The sequence below is a fragment of the Chaetura pelagica genome, unplaced genomic scaffold (assembly GCF_000747805.2).
Source record: "Chaetura pelagica isolate M959 unplaced genomic scaffold, ChaPel_1.0 scaffold652, whole genome shotgun sequence".
NCBI classification, from domain to species: Eukaryota; Metazoa; Chordata; class Aves; order Apodiformes; family Apodidae; genus Chaetura; species Chaetura pelagica.
The window spans coordinates 298,643-324,028 of record NW_009952476.1 but is presented as its reverse complement, the minus strand read 5'-3'; the positions used below and the strand labels follow the sequence as shown (position 1 = coordinate 324,028).

General features: G+C 38.0%; 1 protein-coding gene across 1 annotated transcript; it reads left to right on the top strand.

The window, feature by feature from the left end:
• Positions 1–461: 461 nt before the first annotated feature.
• On the top strand, positions 462–11,265 carry RFT1 (RFT1 homolog (S. cerevisiae)). Its single transcript, XM_010008601.1, has 11 exons — positions 462–582; positions 2,137–2,326; positions 2,912–3,013; positions 3,955–4,089; positions 4,991–5,069; positions 5,349–5,399; positions 6,630–6,760; positions 7,959–8,103; positions 9,409–9,514; positions 9,990–10,239; positions 11,081–11,265. The coding sequence occupies exons 4-11, from the start codon at positions 3,979–3,981 to the stop codon at positions 11,243–11,245; spliced, it is 1,038 nt and encodes a 345-aa protein (XP_010006903.1). The 5' UTR covers positions 462–582; positions 2,137–2,326; positions 2,912–3,013; positions 3,955–3,978; the 3' UTR covers positions 11,246–11,265.
• The last annotated feature ends 14,121 nt before the right edge of the window (positions 11,266–25,386 follow it).

The following is a 25,386-nucleotide window of genomic DNA, read 5'->3' as shown; positions in this document are numbered from 1 at the left end:
GGGAGCGGGGCTCCCGCCTCCGGGGCTCCCTGAGAGCGCGGTGAGGGCCTGGGCTCTGTGCGTGTCACGCCTGGCATCGCTGAATGTCTCCGATGGACGTTTCCGGCCTGAAGCGGCGGCGCTGGTGCCTCTTTCCGTGCTGCAACGTCAGTTTGCTGAGGGAAAGCCGGACGCGGCTGTGGGTTCCGTGCTCTTCCCGCACCAGAAATCCTGCAGCTGCTCTTTTGGTTTATGCCTCTTGCTACTTGAATAGCCATATGTAACTCCTTTCCCTCTTTCCCACCGTTTTTAGGACACGGTGACAACTCACCTCGTGTCACCGTATTTTCCTTGCGTACCTGTTAGATTTTGTTTTCCCTGTCAGGCAGCCCTGTGTAAAAACTGCCAGAGGTGCTGCTGCGTGAAGGATTTCAGAAGTAATAGGTACAGAAATAACTTTCTCTCCTTTCTTCTCGCGTCCCTCAGGCTCACTCTGCTGTACTCAACAACTGTCTTCCTGGCCAGGGAGGCGTTTCGCAGGGCTTGTCTGAGCGGGAGCGCGAAGCGGAACTGGACCAAGACAATCAATCTGTTGTGGCTGACGTAAGATGCTTCTAAAAACTTACTGGCTTAGAACTTATTCCTGATTTTTTGCCTGAGAGCTAAAAAAAAACGAGAGCAAGTATTTACCCAGGCAATGATTTTAGCCCTGAGCAGCCTCAGTTATGTTTCAGGATCGCTGCGTGAAGCTGCAGGTCTTGAGCTCTGGTGCAGTTTAGCAGCATAAATGTGTGTGTTGGATAGGAGGGATGTGAAAGAAAGGGTTGGAATTAAACAACAGGATGTTGGTAGTACTACTGCTTTCAGCTGGAGTCCAGTTTATAGCATAAGGTGGATAGCTGAAAGTCTGTGAAGCTGCAGCCAGAGAGTGTAATCACACATTGCAACTAAGTGGATTTTATGGCTTATTTCTCCCTTCTGGTTCCTGGACACACCTCTCTGCTGCTTCCCCTCTGTCAGATCTTGCAGCTCTGCAGTCACAGTTAGGTGGGTTGAGAAGTAAGTTTACCTGTCTGATAAGGTGGAAAACTACCCCTGCATGAAAAAAAATAGTCTTCCATTTAGTCACAGGACTGACTTTCCCTGGAACTCCACAGCTATTAAGGAGATAGGCCCAGGAATGAGAGGTTCTGCATGGTCATCTGCATCCAGCTATAAAAAAAGAGCGATTGTCTCTTTCAGGGCTAGTTTTAATACTAAATTTTTATTAAGTTTTCTGCTACTTGACAGCCTTTCAAGCGGGCATTAACCGATAGTTGACAATGACTCTGTGCACCTTTTTCTTTTAAATTTTTTCCTCATAGAGAAGCATAATTTAAAAAGAGGATTAACTTTCTTGAAGGATCTGAAATACATCTTAGGAACTCGATGTCAGATACCTTAGGGATCTGATAATGGCAGGGTCAGGTAGATCCTGCTGCAATATTCTGAAACTTTCTGCACTCTGCCAGAAGCTCTGTGTCCCTGAAGCAGTGTCTACAGAAGGTAATTCACATCAGCACTCCTGTGCCTAGCTTGGCTTTTCAGCTACAGTCACTAATCAAAGAGGCCCTGAGCTACAGTAGAGCACTGTGACCTGGCATACCTGAGGTGCAGGCAGGCATTGTCTTCTGCTCACTCTGCTGTTCCTCTCTGGAGAGCCAGGGATTTCTGATAGAGTGAGACTAGCAGTAGGAGTGGTGGCATCTTTAGTTGTAATGCAATATCCAGTGAAGTTTGTTTGCCAAACCCCTGGTAACTGCAGACTTAAAAATTGCAGCAGTGAGGGATTTGCAGTATTCTGCAGGCTGATACGGGGTTAGAATTGTTTGTGATCCTAGGGAACAAGAAATGCAGGTAGTTGACCTTATGTTAGGTTATTGAGTAGAAAATAGACAAGTCAGAAAATGTTTCCTGTGTCTTGCGAATGAATGCCTTAAAAATGTTCATTACAAGAAATAGTATTATTGCCATTATAACTATAGAAATTAATTCCTCAGAACTTTGTTTTGTTTTTTAGACCATTATGGCAGTATGTGAAATTTTAATCTAATTTTCTCGCGTTTTATTTCCACTTACGTAACATTTCCATTGGTTTTTTTTATGTTAATTTTTTAGAGTCCCTCTTGGTGTGTTTTGGTCTGTTTTCTTGGGCTTAATCTGGCTACACTTGCTTGAAGTACCTGATCCTTCTGTGGTTCCTCATTATCAGGCTGGTGTAGTGGCATTTGGTCTTTCTGCAATTATTGAGCTTCTGGGAGAGCCACTCAGGGTTTTAGCACAAGCTCATTTGTTCGTGAGACTTAAGGTTAGTAAAGTACATGGAGTGTGTGTGTGAAGTCTGTCTATTGAAAAGAACAGATTACTGAAATAGACCTTTGTATAGACAGGCATATAAAAACTATTATAAAACTGTCTGCCATTTAGTACTGCGTGACATAATTATAATATAGATATGAATTTGTGCCTGTTAAAGCAAGAAATTTTTGTTTATTTAGAAATTATCACCTTAATGATCATTAGATACTTAATAATTAATTTTAAATTGAAAGGAGAGGCACACAGCTTCCACAGCTTTGCATTTTCATTGATTGTTGGCATGAAATTGTGAAATACAAGAATTCAGAACATGATTGTCTCAAGCAAAATTTTCTTCCTGAAATCTCATACAAAAGACTGAGAAAATGCAATGGTGGAATGGCAAAAGACTAATTTCTCTGTAAATTCTCTGTTCTTGCCTAAGATGTCCAACTCAGCAGAAAGAAATGGTGTGATTAAGTCTGTTGGAAAGTCTTACATTCTGACATAAATTCCATGTGTGAAATGAATGTATTTTAACTCCATGTGAGACTGGCAGGAAATAAACCTTTTCTCTTTTCTTTTTTTTTTAAAGGTAATTGCTGAAAGCCTTTCAATAGCATCAAAATGTGTTTTGACAGTTATTTTAGTAGTTCTTTATCCTCAGTGGGGACTTTACATTTTTTCCTTGTCTCAGGTAAGTTTCCTGTGGTGTTTTGTTTTTTTTTCTATAAATTCTTGATTCATTAGAATTTTTATTGCTTTTGACACAGCATGCTTAAATAACTTTGGGGAGGTGACAGAAAATGCTCTTGGGAGGCTTAGGATTTAGCACTTGTATTTAGTGTTTTCCTAGAAGTTGTTATTGACTTGGCACTTTGACCTTGAGCAGTTTAATAAAGGAACATCTTCTGTCTGTGAAGGCACATTTTGCAGATAAGATTGTTATTCTGTATAAGTTTTCTGTTGATTCTTTCTTAATGACTTATGGATTCTAATGCTCTGCCATCTGGCTTCAGAATTAGACTTTGGATTCTACATTATAGCAGACTGTAATTGCATGTAGAGTTATCACCCTGTACCACCAACTGATACCACCTTATCAGAAGGTGCTAATCATGCGTAACATTTAGCTTGGAATAAAGCTTTTTCTTTACTATAGTGAAGAATGGTATACTGACACCTGAAAAATAGAGTTGTGGCCTGTAGACTATCAGTTCATCTAGAAATAGAAATGTGATCCAGCATAGATGTGGACACAGAGTTGTTGTTTGTTGTTTTTTTTTTTCAGTGTTAGCAGTGGTGATAGGAGGTAGCTTAAAACTGATTGAAGTAAGAGATGCAGACTGTAACTCTGTCAAATTGATTTTTTTTGACTAAGTGAATAATTGCTTTATAATTAGACTTCGATAAATTCTAAAAATGCCGAATAGAAGAACGTGAAAACTAGCAGAGGGCTGTGAAAACAGATGAAAGAAAAAGATCAACATTCTCAAGAGGTGTTAAATTGTCTTTAATATGTGACAGGAGAAGGGGCTACTTTACAACTTCTCCTCACTGAATTTGAAATTAGCATGTAATTCTCCATTTGTAATTTTATTTTATATCACTGGTTGTTTTTCTTCTCTGTCTCTCCAGCTTTTATATGTCGGTGTTCTGGTAATGTGCTATGTAACATATTTTGTGATGTTTTTGGGGTCTCCTGAAGCAACAAAGAAGACATTTCCAATTGCTAGAATGAAAGCTCTATTACCTAACTTGGTGGAAGGTGAGGTAGGTTGACAGTTCATTTCTTGATTTACAGTTTTTCTTGAGAGAGCTTTGAAAACTAGTTTGAGATAGTGGAGTTAATTGAGCGATTTTTGAGGATATCTCTGTGCTGTAGAAATGTGACTGATTAAAAAAGATATGTACACGTTTTATTTGTGATAGCAATAAAGTCCTTGTCAGAAAAACGATGTGGAACTAAACGTCTTTGTTACGGGTTTATTGCTGAATTATCATTTAGCATCTTTGCAAAAACAGTTGTGTGGGTATAGAACATCTGCAGTGTGCAGGGGAATGACCAAGTATTGTTGTATCTCAGGCAGGAAAGAAACCTGAATGATTTTACCATGGATTTTGGTACTTTGGACTTTTCTGCAATTGAAACATGGTGATACACAGCATCCTACAGATGCTCAGGTATCTTTTAGGTGCTCTCAATGAAACGGAAGCAAGAAAGAAATGAAAAGGCACAGTGAGGAAGAAGACATTTTGGAAAAGATTTGCAGATAGAGAAAATAAAGGTTGCAAGACTTGTGGGGACAGTTTGAAGTCCATGATATAATTTATATCTACAGTGAAGCTGAAGGTCATCTTGGCATGCTAAAGAGCATGTTTAGGTTTTTTTTCCCAGTCCCCATTTTTGAATAGTATTTTCCGTAGAAAGCTTTTTCTGATCTGCCACAACAGTAATTTTCAGCAAGGGAAAAAGTCTGCCGGATCAGAATGATGTTGATGTTTGTATTTAGCAATATTTTTAGATAAGTTGTTAGTAGCCATGGTATTGTGGGTTTTCCTCATCACTACAGTTAGAACTAGCCTTGAGTATTGTGCTGGCTTTGTATTTTCTATTTCTGCTTCATAGTTTCCATCATGTTTATTACATTTCAGTTTTTTGGTTTTTTTTCAGACCTTTGTTAACTGGAAGGAAGCATGGCTGACTTGGAGTTTCTTCAAACAATCCTTCTTGAAACAGATTTTGACAGAAGGTGAGGCTTGATGTATAGTTGTGATGGGGAAGGACTAGTGAATATTCACAAAATTGACTTGAAGCTTGAGAAGGCTGGGTGGGATGTGCTGACATGTGACTTTCAGAGATTGTTGCCAGCAGATATTACCAACCCAAACAAAGTTTTTGAGGATATTCTCAGCTAGGTGCTGTGTTGATTGATTTTTGCCTCTTGCATACTTAATGCTGGAAATGCCTGAACAAAGTATTGGGTGAGATTTAGGGACTTGTTCTTAAGATCTTTGTTTTGAACTTACAGGTGAACGATACGTGATGACTTTTTTGAACGTGTTAAATTTTGGAGATCAGGGTAAGTGTGGTGCTGTTGGGGGATGGTGGCACAGTTTTCTTAGTCGCTGTTCTTTAGATGGTTCTGAAAATGACTTAAAGCATTTGAAGATAACTTGAAAATCTGAGATTTCAAAATCTTTGTGATTTTGGAATAAGTTTTGGAAAATGATTGGTCCAGATATAGAGCAGAATTTGATTTAAGACCCTGGATTCTAATTTTATTTTTTCTTTGGATTAAAGCTCTGTTTTCTGTCTTCCTTTTGATTTTCTGCTGGCTCTTATGGCAAGAACATAGTTGTTCATAGCATTGTATCTCAAAACTGAACTATGTTCTGTAGATGAATTCAGTGTGGTTACAGAGTAATCTGTGGCAGTGACTGTTAAAGTGACTGAGCAGGGTATATCTTGGCTGTTATAGCTTGGGGAAGGAAAATAGGCTGTAACTGTTGGCCCACTGTTAGATGTTTCTTGGCTAGTTTGAATTAGTTTTAATTGCTGGCAATAGTAAATTCCCTCATAAATGCTGAGTCTGTGTGCTTGCCACCAGTAACTGCTACTTGTGATCCTCCTCCCTTGCAGAACAGTTGAGCTGCTTTTGAAGGGTCTTTAAAAAGAGCAGAGTACAAAAATGCCAGTACTCTGAAAATGCTGGGAAACCAATTAGTTACAAGTCCTATAAAAACAGACAAAACTTTATTCTGTTATTTCACTATGAAATGTCAAGCACTTACCCGAAAGCCTGACTTCATATGCTCTCAATGACTGTACTGTGTGTACATGGATGTCTTGCAGGCTTGGAGCAGTATCTTGCTGAGGATGGAAGTGCTGGTAAAATGTAGTGTAGGATTGGTCTTCCACTTCAGTGAAAGAAAAATGAAAGAAGAACCTGAATATTAAAAAAAGCCCATATCTTTCTCTTCTGTATCAGGAAATCCTTACATTTCTGTTCTCATTCAGAGAATTTTAGATGTGTTTTGGTGCTGTTGCTAGGTGCACATCTCTATAGTGGATGCTTTTGTCCTAGGTTTCCCATCTTAGGACCAAGCCTTGTTTTCCTATTTAGTTGCTGTGATGGTTAGAATTTTTAGGGAACACTGCTTTAATGTTGCACTAAATACCACTTGTTTTCTTTTTGTTCAATGGAAATGTTAAATTAGAATTCATGTAATTGTTAAAGACTTGGAATTAGAATATGTATTAAAAAATTACAGTTTGCTGCTAAGTTATTTGTTTTGGGGTTTTTTTTTAGGTGTATATGATATCGTGAATAATCTTGGTTCACTGGTGGCCAGGTTTATCTTTTTGCCTATTGAGGAAAGTTTTTACGTCTTCTTTGCTAAAGTGCTGGAAAGAGGGAAGAGTGCAAAGGATCAGAAGCAGGTATGTTTGTTTTTTATTCTGTCTAAAATGTTGGGGTTTTTTGTGACAAATTAGTTGCATCACAGAAGTGTTTAAATTTGAGTATGAAGGCTCTTAAAATAGAAAAGTTGAAGTGGAGAATAAAAAATACCTTTCCAAAAAGAAAAGAGTAGGTGAAACGGTAATGAAATACGAATTATTTCATTCAGTTGCATAGTTCTGCCTTGTTTTATAACTGAAGTTAACATCATCTGCTCCAAACAGTGTGACGTAAACCCTCGTGTGCTGTGTATTTCCAGATATACATAGGCAAGAATTTTAATTATGGAAGAATGCTATTTCTGTCAAATAAATCATGTCTGAAAATATTTGACTTACTTGAAAATATAAGTAGCTTTTAAGTACTAAACAGTAATGTTTCCAGGGTGCAGTTTTAGGAAGAAAAGAATTATATTTTTCTTGACCTTTTGAATTGTATGTGGTGTGTCAGTGATTAAACAAACAAGAGCTTTGCTCCACAGAGTGCTAATATTCATGCATGCTCTAGGTAGGAAATTCTTGATCAGTCACGAAGGTCAGCCTGGGCTTTGTCTGATACTGTGACAATTTTCTGCAGTAATCCTGCTACTTGCAGCATAGCACATGGCTGAACAAATCCTGTGCCTCAGGGCATTCCGAGGCTGAGAAAGGGGGTGTGTGTGTATTTTATGTATATTAAGTACCTGATATATGACTGGCAAAATGGTTTGAGTTTTCATGACATGTACTAGAATTTCATTGTATTACAAGAATACTTCTTGTAGTAGATCTAACAAATGGCTTGTTCTGTTGTGACAAATCCTGTAGTCCCATGTAGCACTAAAAATCTGACCCTCTTGCTGACTCCAGCTGTGGCCCTGGGCAGATGCTGTGCTCTTCTCTGCCATTTGCTAACTACTAAGCAGGTGCAGGTGTTGTTTGCACGTTTCCGTGAACAGACTTGTTCATTGCTAATATTGGTGCAGAATTTGTAATGAGTAAAACACAGAAATAACAAATACATAAAAATTGTTGGATGTTAAGGATGTGTGTGGATAATTCAATAACAAAGGATAAGTTTCATGCGTTTTTACACTGTGCAAACTTAGTATTTTTTTCTATGAATTAGCTTTTCTGCGTAAAAATTACTTACATTGATTCTAATTCATGTAATCCTGTAATAGACTACAATTTTTTTCAGGATGATGTTGCTATGGCTGCAGATGTATTGGAATTGCTATTAAAACTTGTGCTTCTGATTGGCCTTACCATCACAGTTTTTGGCTATGCCTATTCTCAGCTGGCTCTGGATATTTATGGAGGCTCAATTCTCAGTTCTGGAACAGGTAAAGATGTATAGAACTGGCAAAGAAGCCATGCTTTAAAAAGAGAAGCTGCAGCTATTATGAATTCTTGGGTTAAGCAGCAGATTTTCTGTAAAACTCCTGTTGAAATTAGTGACTTAGTTTGTTTGAATCCAGAATTCATACCTTTGTAATAGCATATTTAATATGTAGTCACCTTAAATGAAAATACACTGAGGAGCTCTAAAGTAAGTATGATCAAACCGCCCCTCCCCCCCCAACCCGGACAAACTGGAACCAAAGAATCCATAGTTTTAGCATGGAAACAATAACAATACTTTTTAAATATTGCTAAACCACATAATGGTAACAATCATGCTATAGCTGTACATACTGAGGGCTATGTTTTACAAGTCTGTCTGTGGAAGCAGTCAGAGAATTTGTAGGTCACTGGATTTTCAGGAGAGAAAGTAGAGGTTCACTTAATTCCTTGTTTTTGAAACAAACACACAAATTGCAGCCTGGAGTTTTCTTGGGTTTGTCAGTTGACCCACAGTATCTTCTGTGAGAAAAAGTCTGTCTTCTGTAGTTGAGTCCTATGTAATATCTCAGTTCCCAGCTGATCTGTCTTGGGTGGAGATGTGGCAGCTTCTCAGAGCAACTTTTTAGTTGCATTTCTGTCTGGAAATTTTGACTGTATGCCTTTATAGGAGAGTTCTAGCTTGTGTTTTGTTTCACAATTGTTATAATTAGCAGAAATTTACAGGGAAGATGAAAGTGTGTGACAGTATATTGTGTTGAAGACAGTTGCACTTTTTTCCCAGTGTTATGATTTCTAAAGGACAAGAAAAAGATTATGATCTGGATGCAGAACTTTGAAGTCACATATAAATTATCTCTGACCCAGAAAAATCTAAATATCCTTTAGCATCTTGCATGGTTTTTAATGTATTGAACAGTCTGTTTTTCTCACCATTGTCCTCAAAATACAAATTTTGACCGTCACAGTGACTGTTGGATCACTTTCCACAAATTTTTATACAAAAGATTATTTAGTTTGATAAATACTTTTACATTAGGAATACCTTTTAATAAAATACTTTTTTTTTTTTTCTGGTGGATATATCTTCTGTTGCTATACTGTTATTCTTGGATGTTTAGGGTTTTAGTATTTTTATTTTTGCCTTGTTTATTTTTTGAGGTTATCTGTATAGGAAACTCATTCAAATGAACTTCAGTTCCCATTATTCAGTGTATCATTCTAAATTTTATCTCTTAGTGAGTGTAAAACCAATGTGTTTTATAGCTGAAATAACGATCTACTTATAATTCTAATGTTTTTTTTAGGTCCAGATCTCCTCCGATGTTACTCTTTATATGTCCTGTTTCTTGCTATCAATGGAGTAACAGAATGTTTTACATTTGCTTTAATGTGCAAAGAAGAGGTAGACAGGTAGGAAATAGTGTCCCCAGAATATTTCTGTTATTAATTTGCATATGGTTTGCTTGGAGTTCAGTATGTAAACAGAACAATTGTTCTGTATGGGTATGTGCCTGGATTTGCTCTTTCCAAAGAGCAAATTCTTTTCTGCAGTCCCTTTAAGAACTATGTGCCTCATCTCCAGAGCCAGAGGCAACAGATGGGCAAGCCACAGAAACTAAATAAAGCATCATTCTGTTGTTGAGTATTATTTTTCTGTATTGCATACCTAAAATAAAATAGCAAAAATCCCACAAGTTTTTGTGAAATAGAAGTTTTTTCACATAATATAGCGCTTGGTTTAGTGTGCTTGTTGTATTTTTTGTTCTTTCAATTATTTTTTATTAACATCGGTTTTCTCAGATGTGGTATTGTGGTATTTCTTCAATGATAAGGTTAGTAAATAGTGTAAATGTATTGTTAAATTGTTTAATTCTTTTTTTCCTAGGTACAATTTTGTAATGCTGGCCTTGTCCTTCACATTCCTGTGCATCTCTTATTTTTTGACCCACTGGTATGGCAGTGTAGGCTTCATCCTTGCCAACTGCTTTAGCATGGGTATTCGGATAGCTCACAGCATCCACTTTATCTATGATTACTTCAAAGAAAGCACTTACAGACCTTTGACAGGCTTGCTTCCCTCACCATTTTTGGTACTCGTTTATATCATAAGTGGAGTAATCACTGGTTTCTCAGAGGTAAGCATCTTAGCTTTTTCTTTCACTGTAAAACTTGATGTCAAATGGCATGTTGTCCACAAATGAAGGAACAGCATAAGCAGAAAAGGCTGGTGAACATAGGCTGGAAGACATAATATTAGGAGGCTTTATCTTTGTTACAGTTACCTCTGCCAATTGTAGAAGATGTCTGACAAGTAAAATAAAATGTAACATGTTCCTGCTGTATATAGGTAAATCTGAGTCCCTAGCTCTTAACTGAAGTTTTGCAGTAGCACAAAAAAACTTACTAAAAATTCTGTAATAAAAAAATTGATAGAGGAAAAATAAAACAAGAACAGAAACAAAAATTACCAAGAGCACATTTGTCCTGTTTATTCAGGCTATGGGGTCGTAATTGCACAATCTAATTATTGCAGAGACAGTAGCATTTCAGTGTACAAAAATTTGACAAATTGAAAATCCATTATGTCTTAGGAAAGAGGGCTTTATATTTTGCAATGGGAGATTTTCATTGGGGTTTTGTTAGAAAAGTAGCCTAATACATTGCTGCAAAATAGCAGACTTGTGTAATAGCAGCAGCAGTTTCCTAAACTTTCTGCATGCCAGATAAGCATAACTTCTACATTTGCCAGGTATCTACTGAATGCTCATTTTTTGCTGACAAAATTTTCTTAAAGACAAGTGTTGTGACTGCTAAAGATGATTTATTGTAGGATCAGTGCATGTGGCAAAACTAGGCTCAGCTTGATGGTATTGTTAGCATGGTAAAGAGAGGTGCTGGACCTTGTTCTTTGTTGAGGCAGTGAATCTACTTGGTGTTGACCAGTTTTCTTGTGATTGCTTGTTTCCTTTGTTGTAGGCTGCCTTCTGCTGTGATAAGGGTTGGATGGCAAGGCTGGTGCACATCAGCATGGGGGCTCTGTGCTTTGCAGCAACTATCGTTACTATGTTCTGCACAGAGACCAAGCTGATCCACTTTGTCAGAAGCCAGTTCCTGTCGCGGTATATGAAGAAAGGAACATGAAATGCTTGTGTGCAGAACGGTTCTTGTATGCACTTGCAGAAAATGGCTGTTTCTTGAATAAGATCTACATGTGTTCATTTGAAGTGTTGGTATCAGAGTGGCAATGTAAAATGTTGCAATCTGAGTATTCTTTTGTTGTCTAAACTGGTCAATACAGTGAAGGAGAGCTGAGTTATTTTCACTTTGTGTGTCATTCACCTCTAAGCTTTTCTTGAAACAGCTTCTTTGGTAATCAGTGAAGGTCTAAGATACACCCTTCTGACATAACGTAGTGGACAGATTAGATGTAGAGAGAGCTTCCTATTCTTACCAATAGGGAGTACATGGATGAAGGCATCATAATGTTTTCATCTTAAGATACAATTAAGAATGCTCATACTTGGCACGATGGGCTGCTTGACTAGATAGAAAATAAATGGTCTGACCAAAAAAAGCAGAATAAAGCACACACAAAAAAAAAGTTGAAGAAAACACAGAGCAAGGACCAACAGTAATATAACTGTTACTGAAGAAGAACATAATGTGGTGCAGATTGAGTTGTCAGCGTTTTGAAGTGTAAAGTGGTGAAAAGAAAGTTTTGATGTTTATAAGTAAATTAATGGCATACACAGCATGTGTCCATGGTAGCTACGTGGAATTATTTCATTCAGCATATCATTCATTTATGAGGGTATTGATTACCTTGTCAAAACACTTGGAAGCCTTAGCTAGAAGAAAAAAGGGGTTTTGAGCAGTGATTTACAGAAGGTACTAAGAATCACACTGACACTGAATTTCCAAAAGGTTATTTGTAAAATTTCTTTAACTGCATTGTTTTTTGTTTTTATCTGAGATCTTAAATACCAGTGCAAACAACTTTGTCTCAATAAAAATTATTTTATCATGTCTGTGAAACTGAATGTTAAATATGTTTAATTTTCTTACAAGGATTTAGTCATATTTGAAACTCATCTGACAGAAAATGCTTCATTTTGTTGTAACCGATTTTCCTCACAGTCTTTTACTCTTTGTATTGATTTTTTTTTTTCAGAAGTTGTAAAATTAGGTGTTAGGCTTATGTTTTAGGTTTACTAATGGTGTATTTTATTTTTGGCTGAAGATCTGAATTTGGCAGTTTCAGAATGTTCAAGTGTCAGTTTTATAATGATCAGTGTTACCTTTGCAGTGTTTGGATGGGCCTAAAAATGTGTGCTCAGACATGTGCAGTCAAAAGGTTTTGATTTAATTATGTAGCAACTCTGCAAATCATCAGACTGCTTAAAAAAACCTCACTTCACTGTAGTGGCATTGAAGAGTTATCCTGCTAACTATAGTTCACCGTGTGAAATGGTGAACTTTCTGGTATCAGTGTCTTTAGTTTGGTGCTGTCAGAAATGTTTTCTAAACTCTGGTGATTATCACCAGAGATACTTTATAATCAGAATTCAGTGATTTAAAAATTACCTCATAGAAGCCAAAATGTAAAAGTGGGAGAGGGAGGTGTACTTCCTTAGCTCATGGTGGTGTCTGTGACCTGGCCGGAAGGCAGCAGAAAGAAACTTGCTGTTTTTTTATTATTTATTGGGGGGAAAACCAAGGTGGTTGAATTTTAGTACTTTTTAGAGTCTGTCTTTTTTTGAGTGACTTGGGATCTTGCTCCAGGAATATATCAGTCTTTACTGTGAATTTTAGTAACTACTTGGAATGAGAAATTTTGTACAGTGCTTTGGAGATTGAAGTACTTCTAACACAAAATGAGCCTTAAGTCACACTGTCTTCTCTACTCTCCTGATCCCAGCTGTTTCATGGTGCTGCTACTACTGCTGCTGCTATAATTGTCATCAGTAGGGTGATGTGAGATCTCACAGCTCAAACAGTGGGCTGGCTGGTCTCATCAATCTTTTTTAACATAAATGTTGTGGATGCACTTGAAAAGTAGTTATGTTTTAAAACAAATTAGTTTGTTGTAATACTGGAAAGGCTTATAAATATCTCTGCATCTCAGCAAGTGAAAATGCAATTTTGCATTAATCAGGAAGACAGTTGAGGTGGCGTAATCATTTCTCATTTCCAAATTAAGGATACATTCCTCTCAAACTTGACGTGTAAGCTATTGGGTGATGGATAGCTGGGTTTTGTGGTTTGGTTTTTAAAAAAAACAAAACTGTGGCAGAAACTGCAAGGAAGGATGGGAAGTATAGTACCTATGAAGTCTCCTGGTTTCTTATTTATCTATGTGTTCCTTAATGCAAAATGTTGTAATTGCTTTATTTATAAAGAAGAAAACTGTCAAAGTTGGGGACAAAGTTGGGATTGACTCAACCAAATTTCTCTTCTGTTTGCAGTTTCTGTCTTTCAAGGGCAGGATGGGATGCTCTCTAGAAATTTAATGAGGCTGTTTTGCTGTGTTTTTCTGAAAACCTTTCATTTAAGCCAGAGGAGAATTAAAGTTTTTCTTTGGAGAAGTAATTTCATACATTGTGTGATGTGGCTTTCTTAGTAGTTGGATGATTAACATTCAAACAACTGTAAGATAAAATGGCATTATAATACGATATAACAAATAAAAATAATTTCCCTTTTTTTTTCCAGTAGAAGGTTATGGGAGTGTTATTTGGTATCTTTGGTACAGTTGATGATTTATTTGGTTGGCTTTTCCAGGATCTTTTATGTGAACACATTTATCAACCTAGACACTGAGACACTGTTTCCTAACACACACATTGAGAAAATTTACTGTAGTTTTTTTGTAAGAAGTATCATCATTATGGTCACCTATGCCCTTCTTTCCTCTTTGCTTTTGACATAATGTATTTGCATGGATTGGAAAGACCAGGTTTCTTTTAAATAATATACTGTTGTGGTAAAAAATGTTTTAAGTGGCCTTGAGAAAACCGAGTATTAGGAAATTTGTTAGCTGAATTATGCTGCAGCTGGCTGTACTACTGTTGGTACTAACCAACTGTTCAACTGTTTGCTTTTCTGGTATTGTAATATACATAAAGAAATGGGGAGAGGGGTACACACATGCTTTTTTTTTTTTTACAAAAAAATAGAAGTTAAGGCTTTTACTGTAATGGTTCATCTGCTTTAGTAGGCATGAAAAGTACTAGATAACAGCTTGAACGTTGATCACAGTTTAGTATCTATAGGTCTTGACCTGTCAGTTCATATGAGGGATTCCTTGACTGTGAGTACCTTCGTCAGCCAGTCCTTATTTGATGGCTCCTGGATAATGCTTAAATCAGAACTTTGACATTATTTTTGTGGATTTCATATTTCTTGTTGTTGGAGCACCCTACCTTTTCTTATGGTTTATTTACCCTTATTTTAAAGATAATACTGAAGAATATTTGGGGCTTTTTGAGCCTTATCATGGCATCAGTAAATCTTGCTGAGATGTAATGATTTTGTTTGGCACAAAATACATTACTCATTTGTATTCCAGTAGTGCTTTGTAAATGCAGTTCCTTTCCATTATAAGCTTAAAAAGAAGTTTGAAGCTCTCCTCATCTGATGTACAGCTGGGCCATGGAAACCGAGTGCTCAATAGCATTAGCAGCTGGGGGATCTAAACTAAGTAGTGATAGGAAGTGCTTATCTGTGTTTCATTTTGGATTACTTCCACAAAAAGATGTTTGTGCTCTTTGGTTTATGGATCTGAGTTGTGGTTCATGCATTACATTGCTATCATCTAGAAGAAGGGATGAACCCTTTTCAGCTGGGATGTCTGACTGCACACTGCTACTGTGAGCTTCATTCACAGAATCTGATGAGTGTGCAGCTAAGGTAGGTTTGTTGGTTTTCCTGTAGTAATTGTGGGGGAAGGTAAAACAATTCTGGTTTTTGGTTTTTCAGACTTCCTGTTTAATGTGGTAAGCAAGCATCTAATAGAGCTCTGTGAGTTGATTTGCTACCTGGCTTTTGTGGTTCATAGGTATGTCTGTTTTCAGCTTGACTGATTTTCCAAAGTGTCATCTCACTGAACTGCGTAAGTAGAAAGGAACATAACTGGAAGGACAGACGTGTTATATATGTGACCTATTTAAGGAGACTGAAATAACTTAAGCTGTGTCAAGAAGAAGAGCAGGCCTTAAACAGATAAAATGTGTGAGTACTTCTTACGTGCTAGTAAATGAGTATTATGTTGTGTTCTTTGTGATGCACTTTGGAGAGGGAGCTTCAAAGAGGGAAGAACGAAACAGAGCTTGGGAGAAAAGCAGAGTTTTGCCCATAAATTTCCTGAATAGAGGAATATTTCAGAGTTGCTCCCTTATGGCCCTCCTTGGGAGGGGGAGGAGTGAAATGGTTCTAGTGCTGTTCCAAAGACCCTTGCTTGTGTCTCAAAAAACAACTGAGGCCTAGTCATGCTCTGCCTTTGAGAAAAAGCCTTGTGATCACTCCTGAATATCTTTAACTCCTTCCTTTTTTTGATTTTTTCCTGACAGTTTCGTTCATCTGTTGGTAAACCATTTGCAACCAGCTCACTCTATGTAAATGTCTCTTTTTTTCTTTAAAAAAAATCACCCTGGTCAGTGCAAAAATGTGGTGGTTCACCAGAGTCCTGCACTGAGATGGAAGGAGGGATGTGTTTTGTCATCTAGCTGAAGGCTCTGTTGTGCCCTGCTTGCAGGGCCTGAAGGCAAGGAGTGATGAAGGAGCAAATTAAGGTTGCACATAAAAATTGAATTGTGACTTCTTTTTGGTTCTGGATACTTGACTAGGCAGAACAAATGTTTTCTGAATGGAAGTTGTTTTTTTTAATAACTTCATAAAGTAAGTACCATAAAGTGCACTTACATGCCTTTTCTTATTTGTGTAATGATATTTAGCAGTTTCTCAGGGGGAGCAAGGTTTCTGTATGAGGAAAGGAAGAAGGGAAATGTGGCAGTGTACAGTACATGTGCAAGGAGCATAGTGTCCCTCTGAGGAAAGCTCTTTAATCTTTGAGTTACTTCAGATCTCACTGCATTTCTGTCACTGTAAATAAAACCCTTGAGTATGTCTCTGCACATGTGCTTCTCTAGGCAAATAGTGGAATATGCTTGGAAGAAGCAGACTATGCCCACATAGTATAGTTTACTTTGCTGCAGACTGCATGTCAGTCTGATTTGCTGGTCAAATAGACTTCTTTATGCATTGAAAATACAGGTAATAGTGTGTGATAATACTCTTTCTTTAACAGTCCTCACATTTGAGGTTGACTGTATATTAGCTTGTGGAAACTGTGGGTTTTCCTGTGGTTCCATCAGAGTTGTATTGATGTTTCTAGTATGTCTAGGGCTTCACTCTAGTCCTGCTCAGCACCAAAAGGTTGGAGGAGAGCTGGGTGGAACCACCCCTGCTCCATAGGGACTAGGTCTTGTAACCCATTGACTGGGTCTTTTGCTGCACTTTGGCACCTTGGCTCTGATTTCTAAGGAAAAGCTGAGAGCTGTAAAAAATTCTGTAGTGAAGTAATGGAAGATAGAAAACTAGAGTTGCTTTCTTGAGAGAGCAACTCAAGGATTTAAGAGGAGAACCACTTTGGGTATACATTCCTGAATGTAAATGTAAAGTTAGAAGATGACAACTCGAACCCCAAAGGTTTATTTCAGGGAGCTCCAGAGTTTGCCTGCAGAATGGTTTGCTAGTAGAGATACTGAGTGTTGTGAATGTACTTGTGGTTGGTGCCTTCTTAAGTTCTGCTGGTTTTGCGTATCTAAACAAGTGTATGATTTGTCCGTTTCAAGTTGAATATGTCCTACTTGTGGAGTCTGTTTGCAATTCACAGAAGTTGCCTGAATGAAATGACTCAAAGGACTGCAAATTGATGAAGAGTGCAGGTGCACCAGGTCTTTTGAAGTGAAATCCGGAGACTGAGAGCAGAAGAGCAGACTAAGAGAAACTGAAAACGTGCACAGTGTACAGGTCTGGTAACTGGGCATTCAAGGTACTTTCAACAGGATTCCACCAAAGCTAAATGCTCGCCAGGTGGGGAGAACAGGAGGTGAAATATCAACCATTAAAAAAAAGAAGATACTGTTCTTTTGATACCTCTATGGAGTGACTTAACTTTTTTCTTTCTTCCTTTTAGAAGACCATTTGAGAAACTGTAGAAGGCTCTTTACAAAGCATCTTTGTGGAAGGGTATTTTTTAGCAAATTGAGACAGGATTTTAAATCTGTAGGTTTCTTAATTTCTGTATTAGTGAACTAATTTATTCCATGTCCCTTTCCCCCCCCACCTTCTAGGCTGTCTCCAGAGTGGTACATACTGGTTCATTGATGCAGTGGCTGCCAACCATGGCCAACAGCCTCATCTTGGCAAAAACATTATGGATATTATGTCTCGTTGTTCCCACTCTTTGCTCTCTCTTGATGTCTTCTGTGTTTTCCTTCAAGTCCTTTTGCTGTATGGGCCATGGGACCCCCAGGGGATCATCTTTGTGCTCTGAACTGTGAAATGTTTACATGCATGTTCCAGTTTATCCTTCAGCTGAGTAGTGTACTATGTGGGCAAAGCCAATGTGTAGCAATTCAGAACAAGGCTTAGACACTGCCAGTTGCATTTCATTACCTAATTACCTGTTTATGTTCAGGGTAGGAAGGTGTTCATCTGGTCACAGCAAAGAAAAAGCAAAGATGAATTATTTTTAAAATACCTCCCTCTTTGGGTATGAATTTAAGTTCGTAAGTTTTACAAATCATCTGGTGCTGAAGTAAAGTCTGAAAAGCAAAGGATCAAAGCCAAGAGGTGTTAAGCAAATATACTTTTCTAGTAACAAAAGCATCTGTCACCTGAATTGAAATATACTACTTAAAACTAGTTCCCTGGTAACTTTGAACAATTTATGAAGGGGTTCTGACTGGTTGTTTGAATATTTTTTTTCTCCTGCAGCTGTGAATTAGGTGGAAAAATACTGCAGCTGAGCATAATATTGTTTTGTCACTAGAAAATTCACTGCTGGCATTGAATTCGGCTTGGAAAAGTAAAGAGGTCATGACACAACATCTGTTTTGTGAAGAGCCTAGTGATTACCACCAGTAATACTGTGAACACTGGAGTGGAAATAATAACTGCAGAGCAGAGGTGCTGTAATGATGCCTTTTTGACCATTGTTCTATGGATTGCTTTCGCTGGATTTCCCATAGATGTGTGTTGGGAAGGTAGGTTTGAACAGATTACTCATGCTGCTCAAACATCAGGTGGAGCTGTTTCTTTGTGTTACAATTTCCACCTCATGTTCTTCACAACACTTTCTTTTTTCCCTTTCCATGTTTTCAGTGTTGCCAGTGATGTTACAGGCAGTATTCTGGAGGCGTGTGACTAAGGGTTCTGTAACTCCTGTAGTAGATTGGTCTTGGAGTTCATTTCTGGCTAATACAATCCATATGAGACATGAAGGGATCTTACCCTGTACGTAGCTTTGGTTAATCCCCCTCAGCCTATTACTCATCTGAACTGACTGATTCCTGTATTGTGCTTCCTTGAGCTAGCAGTAATTGTGATAACAACTTCTTGCCTTTTCCTTGGACTGATTGATTGCCTTTGTGTGTCAGAGAAAAGGGAGTCTCTGGGATTTCTTGTTTGTTTTTTTTTACTGTACCACGATAGAATTTTGTTCTTTTGCACTAATGCTTTTTAGAGACAAGGCATTAAAACAATTAGGAAAAACTTATGTAACTTCGGTGTTTAAAGCATTGACACCATTGGACACATGCTTTACCTGTTTGGATCATGACCAACTTTTAATGTCTTCTAAAGCCAAAGGTACTTCCAGTCTCAAGTAAAGCTGTGATCCTGCAAAATGAGGAGTGCTAGTGACTACTTGGAGCTGCTAGAAAATTTGATTTCTGTCAGTCTTAATATGCCTGTTAGAGTTCAAGGACTGTTTTGGATGATGCTCTGAGTCATACGATTTAGGTAGTCTTGTGAGGAGCAGGAGGTTGGGCTTGGTGATCCTTATTGAGTCCTTTCCAATTGGAGATATTCTCTGATTCTGAGCTGTGCCACAGTAACACCATGGGGAATTCCTTCTGCACTAATGCCTGGGAAGTGGGTGGCCCGTTTTACATAGGAATAAACCTGACCAGAAAAATACTGCTTTGCACTAGGCTCCCTGGTAAATAGATCACTAGTGAGCCAGTGTGGGTATCCAGACAGCTGATTGTTTTTTCTTTCTTCACAGTGGCACTACTTCTTGTACTTGGGCCAGCTATTCAGAGCACCACTACCTGCTTATTTTTTCTAAGAACGTTAACGCCCCAGTGGCAGTAAAGCAGTTGAACAAATATTTTTTCCTAGAATGCTTTGACCATCCTGGTCTTCAGTGTCACTGCAAAATTGTGCTGACTCCCTGAAGAAGTCTGTCCTGTGTATTTCTGATTTTTAATGTGCCTTCTTTGAGCTGTGGTTCTCTGGATAAACAAGATAAGTGCTTTGCTACTGGTATTTGTGGAGACTGTCATGCCTGCTGCAGAGTCAACATAGAATTAACTTCTTAAAATTTAAGTTCCTAGTCACAGAGTCTTGCACCTGAGAAGGAACAACAAAATGCACCAGTACAGGCTAGGAGGTGATCTGCTAGAGAGCAGCATTGTGGAGAAGGACCTTGGAGTCCTGGTAGAAAGCAATAATGTGCCCTTGTGGCCAAGAAGGCCAATGGTATCTTGGGGTGCATTAAGAGGAGTGTCTCCAGCAGATGGAGGGAGGCTCTCTTCCCTCTCTACTTGGTGAGACCTCACTTTGGAGTATTGTGTCCAGTTCTGGGCTTCCCAGTTCAAGAGGGACAGGGATCTACTTGAGAGAGTCCAACGGAGGCTATGAGGATGATTAAAGGACTGTAACACCTGTCTTACGAGGAAGGACTAAGAGACCTGGGGCTTTTCAGTCTAGAGAGGAGAATTTTGAGGGGGGATCTAATTCATGTCTATAAATACATGAGGGCTGGACATCAAGAAGGCAGGGACAACCTCTCCACTTTTGTCCTGTGACAGGATGAGGGGCAGTGGCCTCAAACTCAAGCACAGGAAGTTCCGCCTTAACATGATGGAGAACTTCTTTACTGTGAGTGTTACAGAACGCAGGAACAGACTCGCCAGAGAAGTTCTGGAGTCTTCTCTGAAGACTTTCAAGACCGACATGTCTGGATGCCTTTCTGAGTGATCTGCCTTAGTTGGTGTTTTGTTGGTTTGGTTTTTTTTGTCCTGCTCTGGCAGGGGGGTTGGACTCTATCTTTGGAGGTCCCTTCCAACCCTTAATACTCTGTGATATGTGTACCTGTAGCCTTGGTGCTCTGGAGGATTTGTGAAAAGATACTGAGAGGTTTCCTGTGGATAGTTTGCTGCCACCTTTTTTAAAAATTTGAAAATATTATAATGTAAAAAGCTTGCACATCAGCTGTACATAGTATCAATTTCACACAAACTACAACTTCTGACAGTCTGCAGGAATGGTGGTTCCCTGTAGATTACGTAGTCTGGTTTGAGATGAAATTCTGAATTCAGACCGTCTCCCCCAAAATTAATCCACGTTAAAAATGTTTTTGAAAAGTTACATGGAAGGAACATCTTTCTTTCAAAAATCTGTACAGGATTCAGCAAATAAGTTCTAGTCCTGGAATTACATAGAGTTAATGAGGAACAAGCTTATGTCTGTTTATGCCTAGTAGTGTCTACTGGGATTCACAGTGATGCTGCTGTGTTTGATTCTAACAGAGGTGATTTGTGCATCCCTACCTAGAGAGAGAATCCAAACCATGCTTTGTGTTTTCCTGTTTTGTGCTAAAACAGTCTTTATGCAAGTGAAACTTGCATTCCTTTTGCTGCTCACTCCCTCCTTTGTCCCTTTTCCACTCCCCAGAACACTGCTTCTCATTCCTTCTTCCTGCTTTTAAAAATAGAAGTCTAGTTATGCTTGCCAAAATACAGTCTACTGTAGTATAGTTGGGAGCTTGTGACTAAAAGAGTAGCTAAAATAAATTAATTAAGCAATGTAATGCTGGTGCAAGTTGTCAGGTCTTGGACCACTTGCTAAGATAGTTTGCTGTCCCTGTCTTTTCTTTGGTAAGGATAAAAAATAGAGGTCAGCATTTTGTAGATTTTGGTTTTCCTGTTTTCTTTATGAGTTAGCATGTGCAGCTAAGTCATGTGGGACTTCAGCAGATCCAGTTCTTCTTAACTGAAAAAGGATTTGATACTCGGTTATAAAATTATTATTAGGCAACTTCTATGAGAAGAAGTTACTGGCAATAGAAAATATAAGATATGTAAATATTAAGTATTTATTTTCAGTTTCACAATGCCTTAAATTGTAATTTCTAGTGAACAAGTGCTAAGGATAGAAAGTGTTCTGACATCCTTGGAGGCAAGGTTCCAGGAGAAATATTTTGCAATGACTGTATTGACACCTGTGACTCTCTGGGCTACTGACCCTACTGAAAGTATCAGAGTCTCATGTTTCTTTGCTTTGCAGTAATGATGTGAAATAGGGATGCAGTGCTCCCAGGGGAGAGTTGGAGCCTGCAATTCCAGTCAACCTCCCCAAGTCAGCACCTTTCCCCTGTGCTAGTGAAAACCCCTCCAGTGCCTGGTTTGCTTTAACTTGGCAGTTGCTTTCTTCAGGTCCTGACTTCCAGAGTTTCACATTCTCACCCTTCTTGCTAAAAGCAAAATGGTCAATCTTTGCATTATCTGGCTTACTTGAAAGTCTCAGTGCTGTCTCGTAAACTGAATGGGTTGTGTGACTTAACTGGGAGATAGCCAGCAGCTCAAAATGCAAAACTTACTTTCTGTGTGTAGCAGATAATGGTAAATAATACTTAGCCCTAAGAAAAACTAATCATGCATACACAAACCAGAACAAACTCTGGCAACCCTTGGGATAATTATGGTGCCTTTGTTCTTAGGTTTTGCAAACAGTTAAAGTATTGAGTAGTCATTTACTATCAGTTCTTTTAAAAAGTTGTGCCCCTTAGGGTCACTTTCAGCCAGTGAAACAAAATCCTTTTTGTGAGGTCATACTTCTTGTATTCAATTCTGCAATGGTGAGGTTAACTCACCAGCCCCAACCCTGTAGAGGTAGATAAGAAATCCACAATGTGATTTCACTTATTCAGCCGTGTTATACCTTGTGTTAGTTAGTTCATTTATTTCATTAGTTTACTTTGCAAAGCAATTACATAACTGTTACCACAATAGTACTGGAATGGGGTATTACATTTAGTAAAAGAACTTGCCAATTAATTTCAAATTATCTCTGTGCAGTAATATCCTACATATAATAGAATTATTCAAATGTCTGAACACTTTACATGCAGTATTGGAATGAGTTAGATCAATCAAAAATTAATTGCATCCAAGGCATCAGTATAGTCTTCTGGGATCAGCTGAATACCAGTGTGTCACAATAAAGTCATAATAATTGATGTAGCATTGAAACATGCCTTTGCTTCTCACTCGTAATGGCAGTTTTATTAACCAAGCAGGGTAGGTGGAAAAATAGAAAGAAAAGAGAAATTAAAGTAAGTTAAATACCAGCTAGTGGCCATTAACTTTGATTTAATTCTGTGCTTATGTGTTTTATTATCCTGACACTTTCTATACGTTTAGAATAGCTTGTCCTTGTTTTGCACAATTGCACTTTCAACTGTAGTTTGTATTTGTATATGAAAAGAGGAAAGGATTATGTGGCTCAGTATTCAATTCAAGTTGTCAGCTCAAAATATTTCTTCTGAATTTTGATTTAATGGCTTGGGCATTCAACACAAAAAGTATCTCTCCCAGTTCATTAATTTGCTTATAGTTATCTTGTTTACTTCTCAGTATGAAAGTACAATTTTTGTTTTATTCAAATTTTTATCATAGTTGAATGATTTAACTAAGCTATTATTTGTGACCTCCATTTGTACAAGTATGCTTTGCTAGTTATTGGAAATACTTGGAAGACTGTTTGTTTTTTTTTTTTTCTTCTATAGCTGTGAAGTAAAGTGTTTTTTCTCCCCCCAACTGTTCTTCTGTAAACAGTTTTTAATCAATTAAGAATTTCTCTGGAGTTTTCATTTCTAAATTACAGGTAAATTCTAGTCAAATTCTGGGCTCCCCACATTATTCCTTCCTGTCAGGAGTGTGAAGTGCATTCAGGGATGAAGCTGGCACAGGGTTTCAGTAGAGTGGTGTGGCTTCTGCTCTGATCATGGATATTTCTGTCCAAGTGTTCTGTGTTGCAGAATTAGGGATCTTTTAATTGAGAGAATCAGGAATTCCGAGAGAAAAAGTAGCTTAGGTTTTATATTTCCATAAATCAAAGATTTTCTTAATATTTTTGTCTTATCCTAACTGAAGAAAACAGGTGTTACTCACATGAAGAATATCAGGAAATAGCTCCATGTAAGTCCACTTATCTGCTGTTACTGCACATATTGCTAATATGGCCTAAAGCAGTATAGTCTGATTAATACAGTCTGTCCTCTTAAGTTACACAAAAGTATTTCCCATAACAAAGAGAACTGCTACTTACCTTAGGTTATTTTCTTTTCTGTGGCAGTTCATGGGGTAGCTTTCTGGGTATTTATAGGCTGGGTATTATCTTTGTTATTTAAAGCTATTCATAAGCATGTGTTCAGAATGCTGGGTTAACTGTTCACGTGTTCTGTCAGCCTTCTGTTAATTTTTCTACAGCTTAAAGATTTTTAAAAACCTGCATTTTTTTTTCGGCTTTACATGGCTGCTAATGAAGAGCTGATAGCAAAAGATAACTTTTTCCCTCCCCAGAAAATGTATCTGTAATAGTATTTTAATGTTTATTGAAGTATTATTTAGCTGCCTTTAAATACTTATTTTTGGTATGGTTCTTATTATTTGAATGAGTTAAGTCAGCAGTAACTTTTGGAAGCTTCAGTGAGGACAGGGACCTCTGAAGACGCATCAAACTGGAGCCTAGGAACAGCAGTCTCTGTGCGCAGTATTGCATGAAGTTCTTAGCTGAGACTTGATGCTCTTGGGCAGCAACATATTAGCAAGGCATCACTACTGGACGTCTAATTTTACTTTCTGAATGTCAGGTGTTCAATGACAAGCTTTCAACTTCTGGACAAGCAATGTTGTAAGGTCTTTTCTATCCATAGTGGCCTGGGTTTCCAACAGTTGGTGGCGTGGGGGAGAAAGAGGGAACCCAATGGCGTTGCAGTCCTTTCTTCTGCCAAAAGATGGAGTGAATGATCTACTGAACACCTGAGCTGCTAATTGATTTTTTTTTCTAGGCAACTAGGAACTTTTTTTTTTCAAGGAAGGAAGGATTTCTGTTGCCTTACAGTGTTAAAGCTTCATACGTCTCATAAATTGTGCTAAGTGCAATAAGGCAATCAGTTTTAATTAATTGACCAAATTGGTTGGCAACAGATGGGTTGTTGATAAATGGGTTAATTAGAAGTCTTATATAATCAGGGTTTTTTTTTCAATTATTTTGTCTAATGTGTGAAAGAGTATTTTAAAACAGTCCTTTCACCTCTTGCAGAAAAAAGAAATCCCTATACTGTTGGTCAGATCAGTCCCTTTACAAATATAAGGATTTTCATCAAATAAAGCTAAGAATAGTATTGGCATGATGTGGGAAAAGGTTGTTCTCTTTCCCCACTTGTGACATATGCCATGATTACAAATGAAAAAAGCCTAACATTCTCAGTAGTGCAAGGAAATTATTTTAGGCAGCTGCAGTGGCACACTAATTTTCTTTGGCAAATAAAACTACATGCTGTAAGCATAGCTGGGTATATATTTTTTTTTCTGCAGTTTTTCTTTTGCCCATGCTAGAGTTATCTGTTAGGTTCTGGTGAGTGAGTGTCACACATTAATTACACTAGCATGAAAGCTGTAGACTTTGCTTTTTTTTTTTTTTCGTCTCTTTGTCACTGTGTTTGCTTCACTTTGTGTCTGCCTTTGTGCCAAGGAACCCTGTCTAATTATTTCTCTCAGGTGTGCATTAGGTGACTTGACACTATTACTAACCCCTTCAGTTAGGTGCTGCCAATCTGAACCAGTAAACAAGAAGTGCTGGGAAGACTAATCAGGATTAGTTGAAAGAGGCTGAAATCACAGGAGAGAGGATGTGTAATTTAGATTAATCAGGTAAATGAACTACAGATGTGTATTATGGGTAGAACTGGTCCCAGAGTGGCCTTTTTT